At 57.3% G+C, this 18214-nt stretch overlaps 2 protein-coding genes across 2 annotated transcripts; one reads left to right on the top strand and one right to left on the bottom strand.

Annotated features, from left to right (window-relative positions):
* Positions 1–1305: 1305 nt before the first annotated feature.
* TMIE (transmembrane inner ear) lies at positions 1306–9318 on the top strand. Its single transcript, XM_007168849.2, has 4 exons — positions 1306–1659; positions 4882–4999; positions 8283–8432; positions 8737–9318. Exons 1-4 carry the CDS (start codon positions 1561–1563, stop codon positions 8838–8840), a joined length of 471 nt encoding a protein of 156 aa, XP_007168911.1. The 5' UTR covers positions 1306–1560; the 3' UTR covers positions 8841–9318.
* Positions 9319–11370: 2052 nt separating this feature from the next.
* On the bottom strand, positions 11371–16582 carry PRSS50 (serine protease 50). Its single transcript, XM_007168908.1, is given in 7 exon segments — positions 11371–11595; positions 12103–12125; positions 12128–12268; positions 13504–13787; positions 14775–14937; positions 16197–16388; positions 16459–16582. Coding segments are annotated over 7 exon segments (1152 nt in total).
* Between the last annotated feature and the right edge of the window lie 1632 nt (positions 16583–18214).

The following is an 18214-nucleotide window of genomic DNA, read 5'->3' as shown; positions in this document are numbered from 1 at the left end:
GTCAGGCTCACTAACCTCAGCCCAGTCCAGCCAAGGCTTCTCTGACCCCATTGTCCCAAGGGTGACCTCCCTGGCTGGTCAGTGTGGCTTTCATAACAGATGGCCTGAAGAAATGGTGGGCAGAGAGCTGCAGCAAGTGATTTGGGCTTCAGTGAAATTCTTGTTTGCCTGACGAGGGCAAGCCTGGGGAGGGTGGGGTGGCCCAGCCCAGCCCAGCCCACCCAGTCCCCAGACTTTGCCACCCACTGTCAAGGGTCTTCTTGATGGGCCAGCTGTCCTTTGCCAGTGGTTTTCTCATTTTCCTGCCTGCCCTGTCATCTAGCCCTGACGCCTGTAGGTATCCGCAGCTGGCCCTCTCCTCTCTGCTGCAGCCTCTGCCTTGGTCCTTGCCCATCTATGGCACCGCCAGGCAGGAGCCGCAAAAGACTCTGGATCTACAGGGTCCCCGGTTCTGAGGGCAGGCCCAAGGCCCAAAGCACCCCAGCCTGCACAGGTCTCCACTGGTGCCCTTGGTGATGAGGAATGCAGGGGTCCAACACCTGGGCTGCTTCTCAGATTAATAATAATGGAAGGAAGGAAGGAAAGGAGAGAGGGGGGAGGATGGATCAGAGGAGTCTCCCGATCGCAGGCCTCCCCACTCCTCTTCCGAAGTCCTCCCCAGGTCTCCACAGCTCCTCCGAGCCTCCCTCCCTCAATCCCTGGGTTGTCAAGGCTCACTCTGAGGTCAGGACCAGAGTGCAGTGTGGGCCAGGTTCAGTGTGAGGTCAGGGTCATGGCTCAGACTGGAGTGAGAGTCAGAGCTCAGGCTGGGGAAGAGGCTGAGGATCAGTCAGAAGCAGAGCATGGTCCTCCAGCCCTTCCAGGGGGAGCCCACCCTGTCCTGTGGGGTCACAGATGCTGGCTCCTTCAGGAACCTTCCATCACACCCGCAGCTGGCTCCTCTGACCATGCCATCCCCTGTTCCCCCTCTCCCTCCCCCCTGCTCTGGTGTCCAGAATGACCAGAGCTGCCTCTGGGCAGGAAGCCAGCCCAGAAAGCCCAGGACATCCCCGAGCACCTGTCACCATGGCAACCTGCCTGCCATGCCATTCCCAACCCCCCCAATCTGGGTCCAGTACAGTTTTTCAAATTCAGAACGTCAGAATGGGAAGGGCCTCCTAGATCAGCAGATTCCAGCCCCTCCCTTTTGTCCCAAATGAATAAACTGAGGCCGGAGTGGGGAAGGGAAGGTGGGACCTGTTGTTCAAGGACCTGACCCCAGCCTGTCCTCCCTCCCACCCACTCCCGGCCCTATGTCGGTCTCGGTCAGGGTAGGGGAGTGCGGAGTCTGGAGTGTGATCTCCGGAGAGGGGCGGGCCCTCCACCCAGAGTGGTGTGGGAGCGGGCAGCACAGGAACCAGACACCGACAATGAATAAATGATGCCCACTCGCAGCCTGCCTTCCACCAGATCGCCACCGCCGAGCGCCGGCTGGCCAGGGGGCAGTCACCGAGCCAAGGCGGCCCGGCCGGCATCCCTCGGCTCCCCTGACCTGCTGCCGAGCTGTGCGGAGCGCCGAAGATGGCGGGGCAGCGGCTAGGCGCGGGGCCGCTCTGGGCGCTGGGCGGCGGCGCCGCCCTGGGGGTTTGCCTCGCGGGGGTCGCCGGGCAGCTGGTGGAGGTGAGGCGGGGCGGCGCGGAGGGGCTCGGGGTGGCTGTCACCCTCCAGGCAGAGGGTTGGGGGGCGCCTTTCTGACCAGGAGCTGGTTTTTCCCTTCTTCTTGCCCTAGAGGTCCTGACTTAATGGGGAGACACAGCTCTATCCCAAGTGCTTCCAGGGTGTGGAGGAGACCCAGCCCCCAATCTTAGTGTCCTTGGTCGGATGGGAGGGCACAGCCTCTGATTTCAGGAACATTATTCTGATGGGGGAGACTCACTCTGACCTTAGGGATTCCCGGTCTGATTGGAGATACAGCCGGGCATCAGCGAGTGTCTGATGGGGGACGCTCAGCCCCTATATTCTAGTCTTTGGTCTAGTGAGGTTGAAGGTGGTGGGTGGGAGGCAGGAGGGTGAGGACACCCTTCCTAGAGCAGCCATGTGTTGAGTTAGACTCCATGCTGCACACTAGGCCCTGGAGGGGAGGGGCAAGCAGGGCAGGGCCCAAGGACTCAGGGTCTTACTTGGTCCTGGTGATAACTGGGAGCTAGCAAACATTTCTGAGCAGGCAAGAGCCATGAGAGTCCTGGTTTGGAAGGAGAATAAATCAGAAGAGGGCACATAGTTGGGAGAACGGTTAGTTGCTGCTAAGATAGCCCAGGAAGAGGTGAAGAGGACGGCTGGGGGGTTGGCCAGGAGCCTGGCTGGGGCCAGGGAGGGAAGAGTGGGGGCCATCTGCAGCCTCCTTGGCTGGCCCCTCTGTACCCCATTCCTGCTGAGCCAGGAAGGGGAGTCAAAGAGGCTGACCAGACCCAAAATTCTGGAGCATGAGGCCGGAGGGAGAAGGCCCAAGAGGCAGGACAAGGGAGGAGTGGGGTCGGAGCCTTGTAGGCAGTGGCAGAGTGGAGACAGCAGGGAAACAGAAGTGTAAGAGACAGCCAAGCGCCCAGGAGAGCCCTCAAGGGGCAGGTGCTGGGGGACAAGATGGGAGAGGGAGGACAGGGCCTTATCCTTGGGGTCTGAGGGGACACAGCCCTGAACTGGTGGGTCTGAGGTACATGGAGACAGAGCCCTGCATCCCCTGTTCCTGCTGCTGACCAGGGGGTGTGATCAGAAGGCTGGGCTGGAGTCAGATGTCAGCTCTAGTGTCCCTGTAAGGGGAGCCAGGCTGGCTTGAGCCCCATGGAGTGTACTTGGTCCCCTCACCAGCTGCCCTGAGGCCTCAGGCGCAGAAACTGAGCTGGTCTGGGTGTAGGAGAAGCCTGAGCGTGGGGGTCAACTCACTTCTGAGCCAAGGATTCTTCCCTCAGCCCCCAGGAAAACATCTTCTCCCAGCCCATCAAGGGAAACTGCATTTCAAGTCCATCTGCCTGCCATCTGCCTACAGCCTGAAGGAGGGCCTGGCTGAGTCCAGGCGATCCAGGGAAGCACCAGAAAGATGAGCAGGGCTGGGGTCCATGGCACCCCCCCCCCACCCACAGGCATCACCCTCCATCAGCCTGTGAGGTTCTGATGGAGGCCAGGCCTCCAAGCTTGAGTTCAGACCCCTAGCAGTGCCCACAAGGAGATGCCCGACTGTTACCTGTTTCCCTCTACCCAAGACCCCTATCAGGGTGTCTTGAACAAAGCTGAAACAAGAATGTGTAAGAAGTGAGCTCTTGGCTGCCCAGGCTCTGAATCTGAGATCTTTACCGTGGCCCTCAGAATCTTCCAGTTATACAATCCAACTGGGCCAACACACTGAGCCTTAGTTTCAGGGAACCCTGCCACTGCCCAGACCTTGGCTCTGACTCTACAGATGGGTGCCAAATCACATGCATGTGTATCCAACCGCACGTGCCCTATACCCACAGTGCCCAGCCCTAACCCCATATGTGTGCTCCAACCCCACACACATGTGCCAGACCCCACATACATGTGTCTGAGCCCACAAATGGGTCCAGGCCCCTGGGATGATGCTGAGGAAGGATATCTTGTCAGTTTTACCACTCAGGTTGTGTAGAGAGCTTCCCAGAGACCGCTGGAACCATCCCACTCAAGTTAACAGATGGAGAAACCGAGGCCTAGAGAAGAGAAGTCTCCTACCCCAGTTTGCCTTGGTTAAGAGAAAAGAGCCGGGAATCATGTACCGCTCCTGGGCACACAGATCCTCTGGGTTACCTGGGACAGGTTGCTGATCCTCTCCAAGTGTCCCCAATACATGCTGAAGGGTGGTGTCCATTAGATGAAGAAGTACCTGGCTTTGGGTAGGTGCCCCATCCATGCTTATGGACCAGAGGAAAGACTGGACAGATGGTTGAGCTGTAGGTTGCTTTTCCTTCCCAGAGAGCTGGAAGAGACTCCTCATGTCTGTCCTTATTTGGTTAATCAGGGGACAAGGCACTGCACAGATGCCCCAGGATCCCCTCTCCCTCCAAGTACTAACCCCTGTCCACACCCCTCAGCCAAACTTGGTGACAGAGATTGGTTCATATCCCTCTCAGCCCCACAGGTCAGGGATAGGTCTTGCTCCCACCCACCAGAGCAAGGTCATGTCCCCTCAGACCCCCAGGACAGGGTGGTGTCCTACTGGGAAAGTGGGAAGTGGTGCGCTATGCTCTGCTCACGATTGCTCCAGCCATGCTTACAGCTTTTGGCCTCCAGGTGTCGCTAATGCATTTCAGACAAATTATCTAGACCCATTTTGTGAGGATTCTGGCCTAGCCTTCTGGTCAGAGGCGGTGACTCAGGTAGGACAGGTGACTGCTGAGGCCACCTGGTGGGAGTCCTGGTCAAATAACAGAGTCACGGGGCCCTGACTCCAGTTCCACACCCCACCCCACACTGGAGGTACATGTGAGCAAAGTCCCACAGGACAGGACTCGCCTTGTCTCTGGCCTTGGTCCTGAGACCCCATCTGCCTGTGTGGAGGAGCCCAGGGCTGGAGCAGGAGGAGAGAAGGGTCCTTGAACCTGATTGGGACAAGCCATCCACCTTTGCCCCTTGGGCTTTGGTTTCCTCAAGCATCAACCACCCTTGCACTCCAAGTTCCCAGATCCATGGTTCTGGGGCTTCTACCCTCTTCTCATTCTAAATCTGGAACTTCCCAAGGTCTGAGGCATTGTTTATGAATGTCTAAGACACTTGATTCTAGGAGATTCTGAAATGTTTGGACTGAGTGAGTGCTTGCTGAGACCTGGGCCTCTCTCGGCCCCGTCCCAGCCCCTGGCCTCTGCCTGGCTCATTCCACTCTCTCCTGACCCACAGCCCAGCACGGCCCCACCCAAGCCCAAGCCGCCCCCGCTGACCAAGGAGACGGTGGTGTTCTGGGATATGCGCCTGTGGCACGTGGTGGGCATCTTCTCGCTCTTCGTGTTGTCCATCAGTGAGTAGCTGCTCCCCCCATCACCGCCCCCTGACGCTGCCACAACACAGCGGGAGCACGGCACCGCCTCACCCCCCCCCCACCCCCCCGCTCCACCCCCAGGGGCTCAGAGCAGCAATTCCGGGCAGTGCAGGCAGGCCAGGCGCCCACAGGAGGCCCGCTGTGGTTTCTGGCACCTCCTGATCCACACAAAGTCCCTGTGGAGGGCTGACAGGCCGGTGGTGACCTGAAGTATTCTGCCCGACCGGGGATGCAGCCACATGGCAATTATGGTAATTACAGGGGACTCCACTGAACCAGGACGAAGACGTGTCATTTTCCCCTATCGTTGGCCTCCTCATGCTTTTTCTGCAGTTTGGCCAGCTTAAAACACCCACACCCAGGGGCCCCAGCATAGGCCACCCTTGGCTGCAGCTCAGCCCAAAGGCTCCCCAGACGCCCAGCAAATGTGGCTCCCAGGCTGCAAACCCTGCATTGTCAAATACCATTTCCCTGGAATGACTCACACCCACCTCAGTCAAAAGCAGGAGACCCCTTCCTCTCTTGGACCTGGGAGTTGCTTGATGCGAAGTCGCAGCAGAAGCCGGTTTGGCATGCTCCCTTCAGTTGTCCTTCCAGAGGTGGGGTCTGGAGTTGGGGAAAAGGGGGCCGAGAAACGCCGACTGGATGGCAGAGGCCGCCAGGGTACAAAGCAGAGTCTGACAGAGGTTCCTACAGGCCAAAGGGAGGAGTGGGGCACAGGCAGTAAAGAGAAGGAAAGCACACTCTTCCAGCAAAGGGTTCATGGAGGAGGGGTCCTCCAAGCTGTAGATCGGTAGGATGGATGAGTGGTTTTGTGTTAGGCAGCTGGAAAGGCGTTACAGGCAGAGGTACAGTGTGGGCAGAGGTGCAAGGAAATGGCCTTCACACAGGTCTCAGATAACCCCTATAAGACGTTTACTGAGTGCACCCGGGTCAGGGGCTAAAGGAGCATTTAAGTTCTAGCTGGAGCTATCCTGGGGGCAGGGCTGATCACAAGGGCCCATCCAGATGCGGGGGCTCCAGGGGAGACAAGGACCTCTAATTTGCATGTGCTTCTCTTGGCACCAGAAGTGCCCTTCCACCCCCACCCCCCATGTCTTCCCGGCTGGAGTGGGAGCAAGATCTGAGCAAGAGGCTGCATTTTGTTCCTAGCTAAGGCCAACGATCAGTCAGGCTTCTGAGTGGAGGCCCCACAGAAAAACAGGTGTGGCTGCAGTCCCAGCTCAGGTGTCCAGAGAGGGGAATAACCCCCAGTACCAAGAGGCAGGGTTGGGGGAGGTATCTGCCCTGCAGGGGCCACAGGAGCAATCCAGGGTGCAGGTCCAAGGAGCAGCTCTGGGGCACCGCAAGAAGCAGGGACGAGGGCACCATGGGGCCTCAAGACACACAATGGTTTCTCCACGGCTCTGCTTGGCCCTAGATGGTAGAAGTACCTAGGGCCACATAGGGAAGTTGCAGTGTCAGGCCCAAAAAGGCACTTGGACCTCAACCACACAGACTGACTTCTACTCCTAAACCCATTTCCTAGAGAAAGGTAAGGGATAGTCCCAAAGGCCTCTGAGCAACAGGTTAGCATTTGTTACCCTCTATGCAGGGCTCTAGGGAGTAGGGAACGCCATCTCCTGGGGAGGAAACATCTTTCCCACTTCCCTGTCTGCTTGGGCCTAGGTGGTACAGCTGTTTGTGGAGCATCACCCCCAGAACCTTGTGGAGAGAGCTGGAGTTGGATAGGGTACCTCTTCGGGGTCCCCTCCAGCCTGGGGACTCCTATCCCAAGCCCCTGCCTGGGCCTGGAACTCGATCCAAGGAACTTTGTTCCTCTCCTCTTTGAAGAGAAGCAAACAGGCCAGGCTGGGTGGGGCAGGCCTGGAGTGAGGGGCAGTGCTTGAGTCCTGCTCTGACTGCCAAAAGCTGTGGCTGAGCTCCCTTTAAAGCCCAGGCCTCCAGCCTTTGCAGAGAGCATGGGCATGGTCCTGAGGAGGCACCTGGTGGGGTAGCTGGAAGAGGTGGTCCAAGCCAGTAGGGTGGAGGTCCAACATTGGACGTCTGGCATACAGGGGTCTGGAGAGGACCAGAACCCAGTTCTTTGGGTAAGAAAGGCAGACCTACTGCTGGGACCCTTGCACAATTAACCCCCCACCATGTGTTCCTGGATGCTGTTGACACCCCATCCATTTATTCAGGAGTCCAGTCCTGTCCTCAGCCACAAAGGCTTTGAAACCATCTCATTCATTTGTTTTCTTTCATTCTGTGAGTCTGGGGGAGATTCAGTGGGACCACAACATTGGCTGAAGGGGTTGCACAAGATGACCCCAAGGGGTGCTCCAGCCCAGGCCACATGGGTCTGATCTATCTTCCCCAAAATAGGCCTGACTTGTCCTGCCTGGCCCTCCTGCCCCTAGGAGTCTGTCAGGAAGTTATGTCTGGTCATCTGATTTATAATAGGAAGCAGCTCCATCCCCTCCCCTGAGGCTGGGGCCAAGGTGGTCAGACTGTAGGGGCCTTAGAAAAATAAACTCAGTCCAGCCGGGTCCTGCCAGCCCTGCCCTGCCCATCCCTAGACAGGCCAGCTCCATGCCTTGGCCCAGCTTGCGTGGGCACAGCTGCCCTGAGCCAGAAAACCACTCCTGGAATAACTCTGTCAGAGGTGAAGGCCCCGGGGCAAGGTCTGTGCCCTCTTTCAGGTTCTCACAGCCAGGAGCAGCCCTGGCTTGTCCTCAGGGAGGTTGAGGAGGATGCAGCCATGTCTCCCAGGGTCTGAGGTGCTCTCAGGAGCCTGGGGAGGAAAAACTAGGATGCACAGGAGCCCAGAGGCCTGGGTTAGAAGCACAGGACACCCTCCAGGAGGCTGCAGCTTGAGTCATGGTCTAGCCCACTGCCTGCCCTCCAGGGCCTCTCAGTCTAGTCAGAAAGACCCCCCAGAACCAGGACTGGTAACACAATATACGGGGCCAGTGAAAAATGAAATTGTGAGCCCCTCTGTTCAAAAATTATTAAGAATTTCAAGAAAGTGACAGCAGAATAACAAATCAAGCACAAGGCCCTCCTGAAAGTGGGCCTACTATGTGAAGCCAGCCCGGCTCAGGAAAGATATTCTGAAAATCCCAGAGCCCACAGGGGTTTTGTCAAAATGTGGAGCCTCCTGAGAGGGTCTCTTGGGTAGGACACACATAGGTAGATGGAGACAGGCCTGAAACTTGGGAACCATTCCTGGGGTGTCTGAGCTCTGGCCCTTGCCAAGCCTGCTCTGTCCTCCCCGTAGTTATCACTCTTTGCTGTGTCTTCAACTGCCGCGTGCCACGGACCCGGAAGGAGATTGAAGCCCGGTACCTACAGCGAAAGGCAGCCAAGATGTACACGGACAAACTAGAGACTGTGCCACCCCTCAATGAGCTCACAGAAATCCCTGGAGGTGAGCAGGCCTGGACCCCAGCCCCGCCACCCTCTGACTCTGCCAAGCTGGCCAGTTCCTCGATCCTGCCACCCAGAGTTGCCCTATTGCTCCCCTCCACCTGGTTCAGGGAGGGGACCCAGCCCTGTTTCTGGAGACCAGAGCAAAGAAATGGGTCAGAGTGAGGCAGGGAGAACAAGGAGCTATTCTGCAGGTAGGAGAGGTTTGGAAGGAAGAAGGCATGAAGGGCTGGACTGGGAGGCTCTGGTGCAGGCCCTAGAACCCTGTCTCACTCCTGTTGCACCCTTTTTCCTCTGCTCCACAGAGGATAAGAAGAAGAAGAAGAAGAAGGACAGTGTGGATACAGTGGCCATCAAGGTAGAGGAGGATGAGAAGAATGAGGCCAAGAAGAAGAAAGAAGAGAAATGAGGAGAGCTTCCTGGAGGTGGAGGCTGGGGCTAGCCGGCCCTGGGGCTCATAGTCCTGGCCAGAGTCCAGACATCTTAGACTCCAGGCTCATACATGGACCATAGAGGTTGCAGAACACCCTCTCCCTGCTCAGAGGGGGTTGCTGAGGCCCCGGACCCTGTCCTAGAGCCTACTGGGACAAGGATATGACTGCACCAAGTGTGCTGCCTCCCAGCCTGGACTCCACTCCTTTCACCCCATCCACATGGCCGCTCAGCAGAGGTGGTCTTGGGCCACTGTCCCTCTGTAGATCCAAAGTGGCCTCTACCCACCCAGACATGCCTCTGTCCCCTCTTCTGCCAGGAACAGCAGTGGCTAAAGGGGTAATGGGATGTGGGTTTCCTTCTGGAAGGGGATGGCTGACCTGGATGGGCTAGATGTGAGGCCACACCAGGCTGGCCATGAGGAGGGAGAGGGTCACTGGGGGAAGCAGGGGCAGCAGAAGGCTCTCGGACTTAGCTGGATAGCAGCTCTGGTGGTGAGGGGGCTGCCCCAAGCCTGGCAGGGGTTCTGGCCCAGGGCAGTGAGCAGAGGGAGACCAGAAGCAGAACCCCCAGCATAGCAGATACCGAGCTCTAAGCAATGGATACACTTGTCTTACACGCTGTGATGCAGCTGAGGCTGCTGGAGGGCCTAGCATGAGGCCCATGGGCTCAGGGCTAGGGGCTGCAGGGGTGCAGAAGGCTGAGGCCAGTGGGGCAGAGAGAGAAGGGCCCCATCTTGGGAATCCAGGGAAAATTTGAGAAGCCAAGGGGGACTTTGGGTTTTTCTGCTGGCCCTTTCTAGGCTCAGCTGTGGTAGCAGGTGTCAGGGCCCCAGGAGATCACCGCAGGGGGCAGTTAGGGATTGAGGCAGCAACCAGCCTTCCACCTGCTGAATATAACAGCACAGAGCTTCCTCTTCCATTCTTAACTACGGTGCCTAAAAGAAGCACTGCTAGCCAGAAGGTGAAGGCTCAAACTTGACCTGGGGACTGAATCCTTGGGGAGGGGAGATGCAGAGAGGGTTTCTAGATGGCAGCGAACATCAACTGAGGTACTCAGACCTTGGCCTGGAGACTAAGGAGACACCGGAGATTTCCGAGGCAGGGGGAGCTGCTGGCAAAGCTCATGCTGCCTCTGCAGCCTGCAGAGATTTGTAAATAAAGCTGAGTGCCTTCTCATACCCAAGTGACCTGAGATGACCCCTCAGGATGCCCCATCCCTGGAGCATTTACGTGGAGGGTGATGCAGTGATCAGTGATAGATGGTGTAGGCCAGGCTGACATTCCCTCTCCTGACTTTTCTCCCAGCCTGAATTCGGATGAGCTGGAGGGAGAGGTGGTGGCCAAGAGGCAGCGGGTCAGCTGCAGCCAGTGGGGCTTAGCCCTGAGGCAGGGCATCAGGACCAGGGAGGAAGCTACCTGCTGTCCACTTGCCTCTGCTCCACACCCTGGGTTTCAATAAGTGGGTGCTTGGGACACAGAGGAGTCAAACCTGGATTCTGATCTGGACCTGGACCATTATTACACAAGAAGAGGGAACCAGACTGACATGGGGGAAGGAGCATGGGGTCTTAGAGCCATGAGGGGGCAGAGAGATTACAGAAGGCCCTGCTGTGGAAGCTGAGTACTCACTGCGCCACCAAGTGGGAACCCTGACCCTGCCCTTGGGCTCCAGCCTATGGGCTTCTCATACATATGGCTGTGGCAAAGATCATTCTACTCATACAAGCCAGAGCCCTCCTGTTGGCTGGGCAGCAGAAGCCCAGAGGAGCAGGGGCCACTATAAGTCAGAGAAGCAGCTGGTAATGCCTGGGGTAAGTCCAGGCCCGGGCTACATCTGCCCTGCCAGCTGCCTCCCTGACCTCTGACCTGGGCCTCCACTAGCCCTTTATGGACAGGCTGGTGGGAATGGTGGGGATAATATCTGATCCCAGTGGGCATCTGCCCCAGTCTCCAGACAGCGGACAGGGCTGGAAGGTCAAAGTCCACTACAGTGCTTCAGGGCAATAACAGGATATGTTCTAGCCACTGGCCAGAAGATGGGCCAAAGTCAAGGAGAACACACTTACCTCCCCAGCCCAGACAGAGCTGCACCCTTATGCCCAGCCTCACATTGTGTCCTAGCAGCCCCAGCTTCAGCCTGACCCTCCATCATCTGACCCCAATATCTAGGCCCTCCATCAGCGGACCCCAATATCATCCCTACACACTCCCTCCACCTTCTGTGGGAGCCACCCTGAACCTTTGGATGGAGGCGGATCCTGGGGCTCTGTACTTTTCAGTATAAACTGCCCGGAGTCACCCATCCCACCCCTGTCTGGTTCTCTCATCTCCCACTGGAGCAGGCCCAGGAAGGAGGAAGCATGGGGAAGAGAAACATTTAATTCAGCACCTAGTCTCTGCCCTGCCTTGCGGGGCTGTGAGAGCTCCACCCATAGCATTCTAGGCACAGAGGGTGAGGAGGGGCCTGGGCAAGGGAGGGTGCACCCAGAGACAACGGCACGAGTATCAGAGGACAGCAAGGAGGTTGAGGGGCAGCAGGAGTGCCAGGAGCAGGGCCCTGGATGGGGCTGGCAGAGTCTGCCCGTTGAGGTGTTCCCACTGCTGGTAGGAGGAGATGTATAGGTAGATGGGCAGGGCCTTGCTCTTCTTGCAGCCTGGGCCCCAGCTCACCATTCCCACCAGGTACCATATGCTCTCCACAGGACAGGCCAAGGGCTCACCACTTATCTCCTGTGGGGAGGGGTGGGGGAAACAAAAAAGGAGGCCAGATGTGGTCCAAGGGAGACTTAATCCAGCTCAGGAAGAAGCAGGGTGCCCTCACATCAGAACTTCCCTGCAGCCCCCGAGTGTCACATAGCTGAGGGGTGCCCTTGAGGTACTGACCCAGGAGACCTTCCTCAAAGGGCTCTACCTCCCATCTCTCTCTTGCCAGTTCTCCATCCCCCATCACTTTAACACCCACCCTCCATCTTCCCACTACCTCCCATTCTTCTCCCTCATCTCCAACCTCCATCCCCACTCCCCCTCTCTCTCACCCCAACCGTCATCTCTTTCCTCCCAATCTCCATTCCTCATCAAATCTCCCCTCCCCCATCTTCCTATCTTCCCCCTCAGTCACCCCTGCTCATCCCCATCCCCTTCCCCACCTGCCCGCAGGTCCTGCCTTCCCTGTGCCCCCAGCCCCATTCCTCGCCAGGTGCCCTTGGAGGCAAGTGACCAAGGGGGAGAGATGCTCACATAGCAAAACTGTTCTTGTTGATGTCCTTTGCACAAATCATCTGGGAGTTGATGATCTGAATCAGAGAGGGGATTTTGGAGAACCTGTGGTAGACGCTTTCACACTCCGTGCTGTTCAGGATAGTGACTTCCTTCTCCTGGATGGTCCTGAACTGGGGCCACACACCTGTGGGACAGGGGCCCCCATTCAGGCTTGGCAGTTTCGCTCCTGCCCACTGCCGCCAGTCTTGTGTTCATCCTCCCTTTGTTCTTCGCCACTCCTCCAGCCTCTTCTCCTTGCCACACAGCAGCTCTGGAGATCTCTCCAGGCTTAGGCCACCCACCACTCCAGCTGATGCTTCCCAAGGGCCCCTTGACATAGAGACCTTGGGAGCAGGCTACCCATGATCTGGTCTTGTTGGACCTGGTCTCACATCCTGCAGAATACTATCCATTGAGTCCATTCTGATCTCAGCATCTTGGCTCTTGCGTTCCTTCTATCCCCAAAGCCTACCAGGCCCATCTAAGGTCCAAATCCTGCCTTTTCTTCAAGCTTTCCCCAAAGGCCTCTTCCTTCTCTAAGCTTCCCTAGACTCCCCTCCATGGGTCCCGGGCACTCTTAACTCCCCTCCCCGCTCTCTCAGTTGTATCTCTGTCCCTAGTCTGAGCTCCTAGGGGACAGGTGACTTCCAAACATTCCCAGACATTCCTCAGATAGGCCATGGCAGGCAAGACAAAAAGCCACCCCACCCCAGGCTGGAGACCCTGTGGGTGCTTTCAGGCAAGCTGACTCTATGAGGCCACAGGGAAGGGCGCCTCTCTTGTGGGAAAGGGATAGGGGTTCCCTGAAGGAAATGGACATTCTTGGGGCTCATAAGGAAATGGCCCCTTGGACGGCCCTGGGACAACACTCCTGCTCTTTGGGCTCCTAAATTGGGATGATGAGGGATTGAGGGCCACTCCTGGGGGAGGGAGCCATGAGTGGACCCTCAGTGACTCCCACCTTCTGCAGATTGCCCTTAGCCAGCCACATGGGATCTTCTGGGGAGCCTTTTACAGACACAGAACCCTGCTCCTCTCACCTTGGCTGTTCTGCTTCAAGACATGGATGCCCTGGGATTGTGTGCAGACAGCAAGATACTACTCTGTGCCCCCTCTACCTTCAAGGAAGTCCTATTTACAACCCTGGCCTGGGCCTGAGGGTTCAAGGGCAATCTGGGTCCCCTAAGGCCTAAATGGCCATGATACATTCATTGCTGAGACCCTCAAAGGGAAAGAGACCTCAGAGATGAGAGCCTGATGGGGGTGGGGATGGGGTCCCTGGGGGAGGTGTCTCAGAAATATCTGCCCATGGTAGACCCTGGCCTACACCCAGGTCCTCTCCCACACCACCCACCCTGCTGTAGGGAGGCTCCGACTTACCATCAACCCTGGGGAGTCCTCAGCCTGTCACAGTGCAGAGGGCATAGTCCTTTAGTGTATAGTCCAAGCCAGGCAGGCAGATGGGCCAGACATACTTGTTGTACTTGAGTGGCCGCTCAAGCTTAAGGAGGGCAATGTCATTGGCCCGGCCGACCCAGGACCAGTACCGATGGGACCGATAATGGCTGTTCACGATGACCTGCTGTGCCAGGATGTCAACAGTAGAGTTGGATATCTGGTCAACCCATGGACTCCCCACCCGCACTGAATAGGTAACATCACTCCTAGGGGAACAGTGAGGAGAGTCCTCCATCAGCTCCAAGAACCCCATGCCAGCCTACACCCCCTACCCTCCACCACACTGTTGCACCCTGAGCAAATCCTGGTAGGCCACCCACCTGCTTCAAGCCCCAGAGCCCACTCCTCACAACAGATGTGAATGGGGCCCTGCACACACACTGTGTGGTCCAGTCCTCACAACAACCCTTAATTTTATGGAGAGGGAAAATGGGGCTCAAGTGACTGACTCAGGCTACACAGCTAAGAAGTGTGGAGCTGGGACGTGGATCCAGTTTTCTCTGGTTCCAAACTCTGGACTCTGTCCAGCATCCCATGCTGGGCCCTGGAAGTGACAGAGACCTTGTGCAATCAGCCCTGCCTTGCCCTCCAGCCTCCTTTCTCAGCGTGTCCCTTAGGCTTGGAGCTCGCTTCTCCACTGGTCAGCCCTCATGGCCAGATGTGACCCTCAGGCCGCTCCCTGGCCCCAGAACATGGGCATGCCCACTCTCTCATGCCCACACTGACCAGACTCCCCTGTGAGCATCTATCTTCTTGTCTGTCTTCCCCAGCAACCTGAGAGGAGTGGTGCAGCCCTTTTCTGCCCCCAGTGCCCAGGCCAGGCCTGGCTTCAAAGAGTGGCAAGGCTGTTGGTTGAATGAAGGAAGGAATGAGCAAGTGAAACAAAGGGTGTGGAGCAGAAGAATTAGGACATTCTTTCTGCAGATAGGAGGAAGGAGGCCTAGACAGTGGCTGCAAGCCTCCGTTTCCTATCTATGGAATGACTGCTGCACAGGACTGAAGGGGGCTAGGTGAGGGGAGGAAACCCCCAGCTCCCAGGAAGGAATCTGCAGGACTCATCCCCCACCTGCTCAGAGCTAGGGTGAGGTGGGGCTAGGACTATGGTGTCTGCCACTGATGGGCCAGCTGACAAGATGACTGGGGCCCTGGTGGCTCCAATGACTTTCCACTCATCCATCTAGGCCCCGACTCACTGGATCATGCAGTGGGCCACGGTCAGCACCCACTCGGAGGCAATGAGGGTGCCTGCACAGATATGTGTGCCATTGGCCCGCACACTGACCATCCATGGCCACCACCGAGCCATGGCCTCCGGATCCCTGAGGGTGGGGTCCCGCTCATAGGAGAAGCCACAGGCTAATGAGAAAAATGAAAGGAGCTTGATAACGAATGGGCCCTTCCAGCCACATCCCACAGCACCTCTCCCTCCTCCCTCCCCTCAGCCTGATCTCCCACCTCTCTAGCTGGCCTGCACCCATCCAATGATTCTCCTTCTTCATTGGTCATCACATAATGATGTTGTTCACATGAGGACTGGGGTCTCCAGCCTCAGAAGGGCCTCAGCACTCCCCAGGTATCCCTCTCTCTGGTCCCACAGCTTAGGCCCCAGGGCGTTCCCAGCTGACCAGCCTGGTGCGCCACTAGCTCCTTTGTCCTGGTCAAGCAGACCTCAGCTCTGGCCAGGCCCTTCACAAACCCATCTGTGTTTCCATCTGGTTCCCTTACTTCAGCCAAGGAAGACCCCTCCCCCTCCTCTAGGATCCTTCTCCTGTGATTCAGTGAGAGAAAGGCAGGTGACCTAAGAGAAAAATGGGCAGTGTGCATGAACACATACATCTGAGGACGAAACCCCAATAGCAAACGAACGCAGAAGCTCTTCAGACCCAGTAGTCCTCAGGGAAGTGTGGACTTAAATCACAGTGAGGTTCTGCTCACCACCACCTGCCAGGCAAAACTAAATGTCCCTGATACCAAGTGTTGGTGAGGAGCACGGCCCCAGACTGCTCACTCACTGCTGGAGGGAGGGTCAATGGGTGCAGCCACTTTGGAAAAGCTTTCATGTAAAAAGTTCTTTAAACTGAAGATGCACATATCCAACACCACAGCAGTCCCGCTCCTACGTGTTCCAAATGGATTAGAGGATTGTGAGATCAATGTAAGTGGGCTGTCACCAGCGGCTGTAAGGGCTAACACAGAAGAGGGAATAGCGGCATGCACAGCAGGGTGCAGCTGGGTACTGTGTGTGACTTTCTGTGACAGTTAAATTCTGTGCACTCAGTTCCAGGATGAGAAGTATTTCTTATGTGGGTCTTACTTCAACATGCTTGGAAGCCACTGCTGGAGAGAATGCCTTGTGGGTGTGCCCCGAGACACACAAGGGAAGGCTCCCTGAAAGCCATGCTGGAGACCCCCAAAGGCCTTGGCTGGGAGCCTGGATCAGGGACTGGGCCGGATGGAGAGGCGCTGTCCCCATAGACCGTTCAGGGAGGCAGGACGTGAGCACACCCCAGGCTCCCCCCACCTTCCTTGCCTCCTACCTCAACAGCATGGGAGGCCCTTAAGGTCCTCAAGGATGCTTGGGCACCCTCCTCCCGCGTGGAGGCCACAGTACTCACGGGGAAGGAACTCATCCTCGTCGGCTTTAGAAGCAGAGTACTGCAGGGTCCTGGGCGGCTGGCTAGTGGCGGCCTGCCGGGGGAAGCGACGTCCGCCCGAGGGACAGGTGGCACTGGGGGCACAGGGGGCGCCAAGGTCGGCAGGGGCATCCGTGGACAGTGCCCCCGGCACTTCGCCAGCGCCCAAGCAACCTGTGGAAGGACGAAGAGGATCAGAGGTGGAGGCCAGGCCTGTGGGAGGAGGGGCGGGGGCGGGGCTCACCCGAGGGCTGCAGCAGCAGCAGTAACAGCAGTAGCATCAGCAGGAGCCCGGCGTGGGCAAGGGCGGACGTCCGGGGGCGCGGGGGGCTGTGCCTGCCGGCCGGCGCCCCACACCAGAACTCCATCCCCGAAAAGCAGCGAATAAGCCGCGGTGCTCCTCTCGCGACGCCGCTCCCAGGGCTCGCCCCACGACGGCGCCCCCCATTGGCAGCCAGCGGCAGCTTCTGCGGTGTGGTGGGCGCGGGCGCTCCCGGCCCTGTCCTCGCGGCGCCCCTCAGTGGCCCCCCGCGGTGGTGCTCCTGGTGTCCCGGCCGCCCTGTGTCTGGCTTGCTGGTGCTCAGGACTGCCTGGCTTCTGGCCACGCCTCTGCCCTCCTGGGACCCCGTGTCTCCCAGTCGGCCTGGCCAAGCAGTTTCCTGGAGTCCCTTAACCTCACCTCGGCCGGTTCTTGCACCTCCTCCTCCGGCAGCCCACTTCCATCCCTACCCGGTGAGATGAAGGCCCAACCCCTGGGGCTGGCATCCGGGATTTCCAAGCGGTCCCACCTGCCCTCCAGCCTGGTAATTACGGTGGGGCCTTGCCCTAGGGCACTGAAATTAAGCAGATAGAAATGTTTTCAATAATAATTTTTCAAGAGTGCATAATTATAAGCATTGTCGCCATTCAGCAAATGCCCTTCCCTCACAGATCCATCTGCTTAGAAAGATGACACAGGTGAGGTTTCCATAAACAGAGAAAGAGGGATAGTAACCATTGGGCCTTTCTGGGAGCAGAAGGCCACTTGGTATGTTGGAATTTGGGGAACACTTTGATGACTCAGTGACACAGATGGATAATACAATTAAAAAGTAGTCCGGGGAAATCCTATGAGAAGCTTTCGTTCAAAGCTGTTGGAAAATTCTAGCCTAATAAATGATAAGGTGAAAATTAAATCAAGCCAGGACAATCTAACATCTGCCAGGTCCTGCTGTCTTGGGAGAGACAATAGGGCTGGCCATTCAGTACTCCAATCTCCAGCAAACCACACCTACTACACTCTGGAGCCCGAGGGCAAGGGTAGCTGGCCACTGTGAACCTGAGGCCTACCAGGTCTGAGGGGCCCCCATGCTACCTTCCACAAGGGTGGCAGAGCTCTGCCCTCTCAGTCTGGCTAGCTTGCTCCTGTCCTTCCTCTTCAGAGTATGATGGAGGTCACTAAGGCAGCTCAGGAGCTCAGGGTGCAGTCACCTCACACAATCACCTAAGCAGGCACTCTGCCTTGCCCCTCCCTGCCGCCCATCATCACCAATCCCTGCCAGGGAGGGAGGAGGAACCAGTCAGGTTCTGTAGACTCCTAGGGTGATATGAGGGCTTGGGAGAGACCCACATGTTCTGGAACCAGGTCCACAAGTGCAGGTCTGGTCATTGTGAGTTTCTTGGGAAGAGGCCAACCCTCACAGTAAGGCCTGAGGGAAAACTGTTGGGTCAGAGACCCAGGAGAGGGTCATGGGGACCTGGGGATTGCTGGAGTGCTGGGATGACTAAGCAGGGAGTGAGATCACAAAGTCCAGCTCCATATTTGGCAGAAGAGGAAACTGTAGCCTAGAGACGGGAACATGATGAGCACAAGTACAAGGAGGACTATCAGGGAGGCTCCCCTTGAGAGGACAGCCAGGCCTCTTGGGGGTGGCGAGGCTTTGAAGGGTCTGGCTATAATCAAGAAGAAAGATGATGACTTCAGTGACACAAAGTTCAAGAGCATCTTCATTGAACAATTT

This window comes from Balaenoptera acutorostrata, chromosome 10 (genome assembly GCF_949987535.1).
Source record: "Balaenoptera acutorostrata chromosome 10, mBalAcu1.1, whole genome shotgun sequence".
Taxonomy (NCBI): domain Eukaryota; kingdom Metazoa; phylum Chordata; class Mammalia; order Artiodactyla; family Balaenopteridae; genus Balaenoptera; species Balaenoptera acutorostrata.
Note: the sequence above shows the minus strand (reverse complement) of the source record. Positions and strands in the feature narration are given on the sequence as shown.

What these genes read in the sequence shown, in the direction of transcription:
- TMIE (XM_007168849.2), top strand. Translation starts at nt 1,561, where the DNA reads ATGGCGGGGCAGCGGCTAGGCGCGGGGCCGCTCTGGGCGCTGGGCGGC. An exon ending in GCTCTTCGTGTTGTCCATCA is followed by an intron (nt 5,000 to 8,282) that starts GTGAGTAGCTGC and finishes TCCTCCCCGTAG; the next exon opens with TTATCACTCTTTGCTGTGTC. An exon ending in GCTCACAGAAATCCCTGGAG is followed by an intron (nt 8,433 to 8,736) that starts GTGAGCAGGCCT and finishes TCTGCTCCACAG; the next exon opens with AGGATAAGAAGAAGAAGAAG.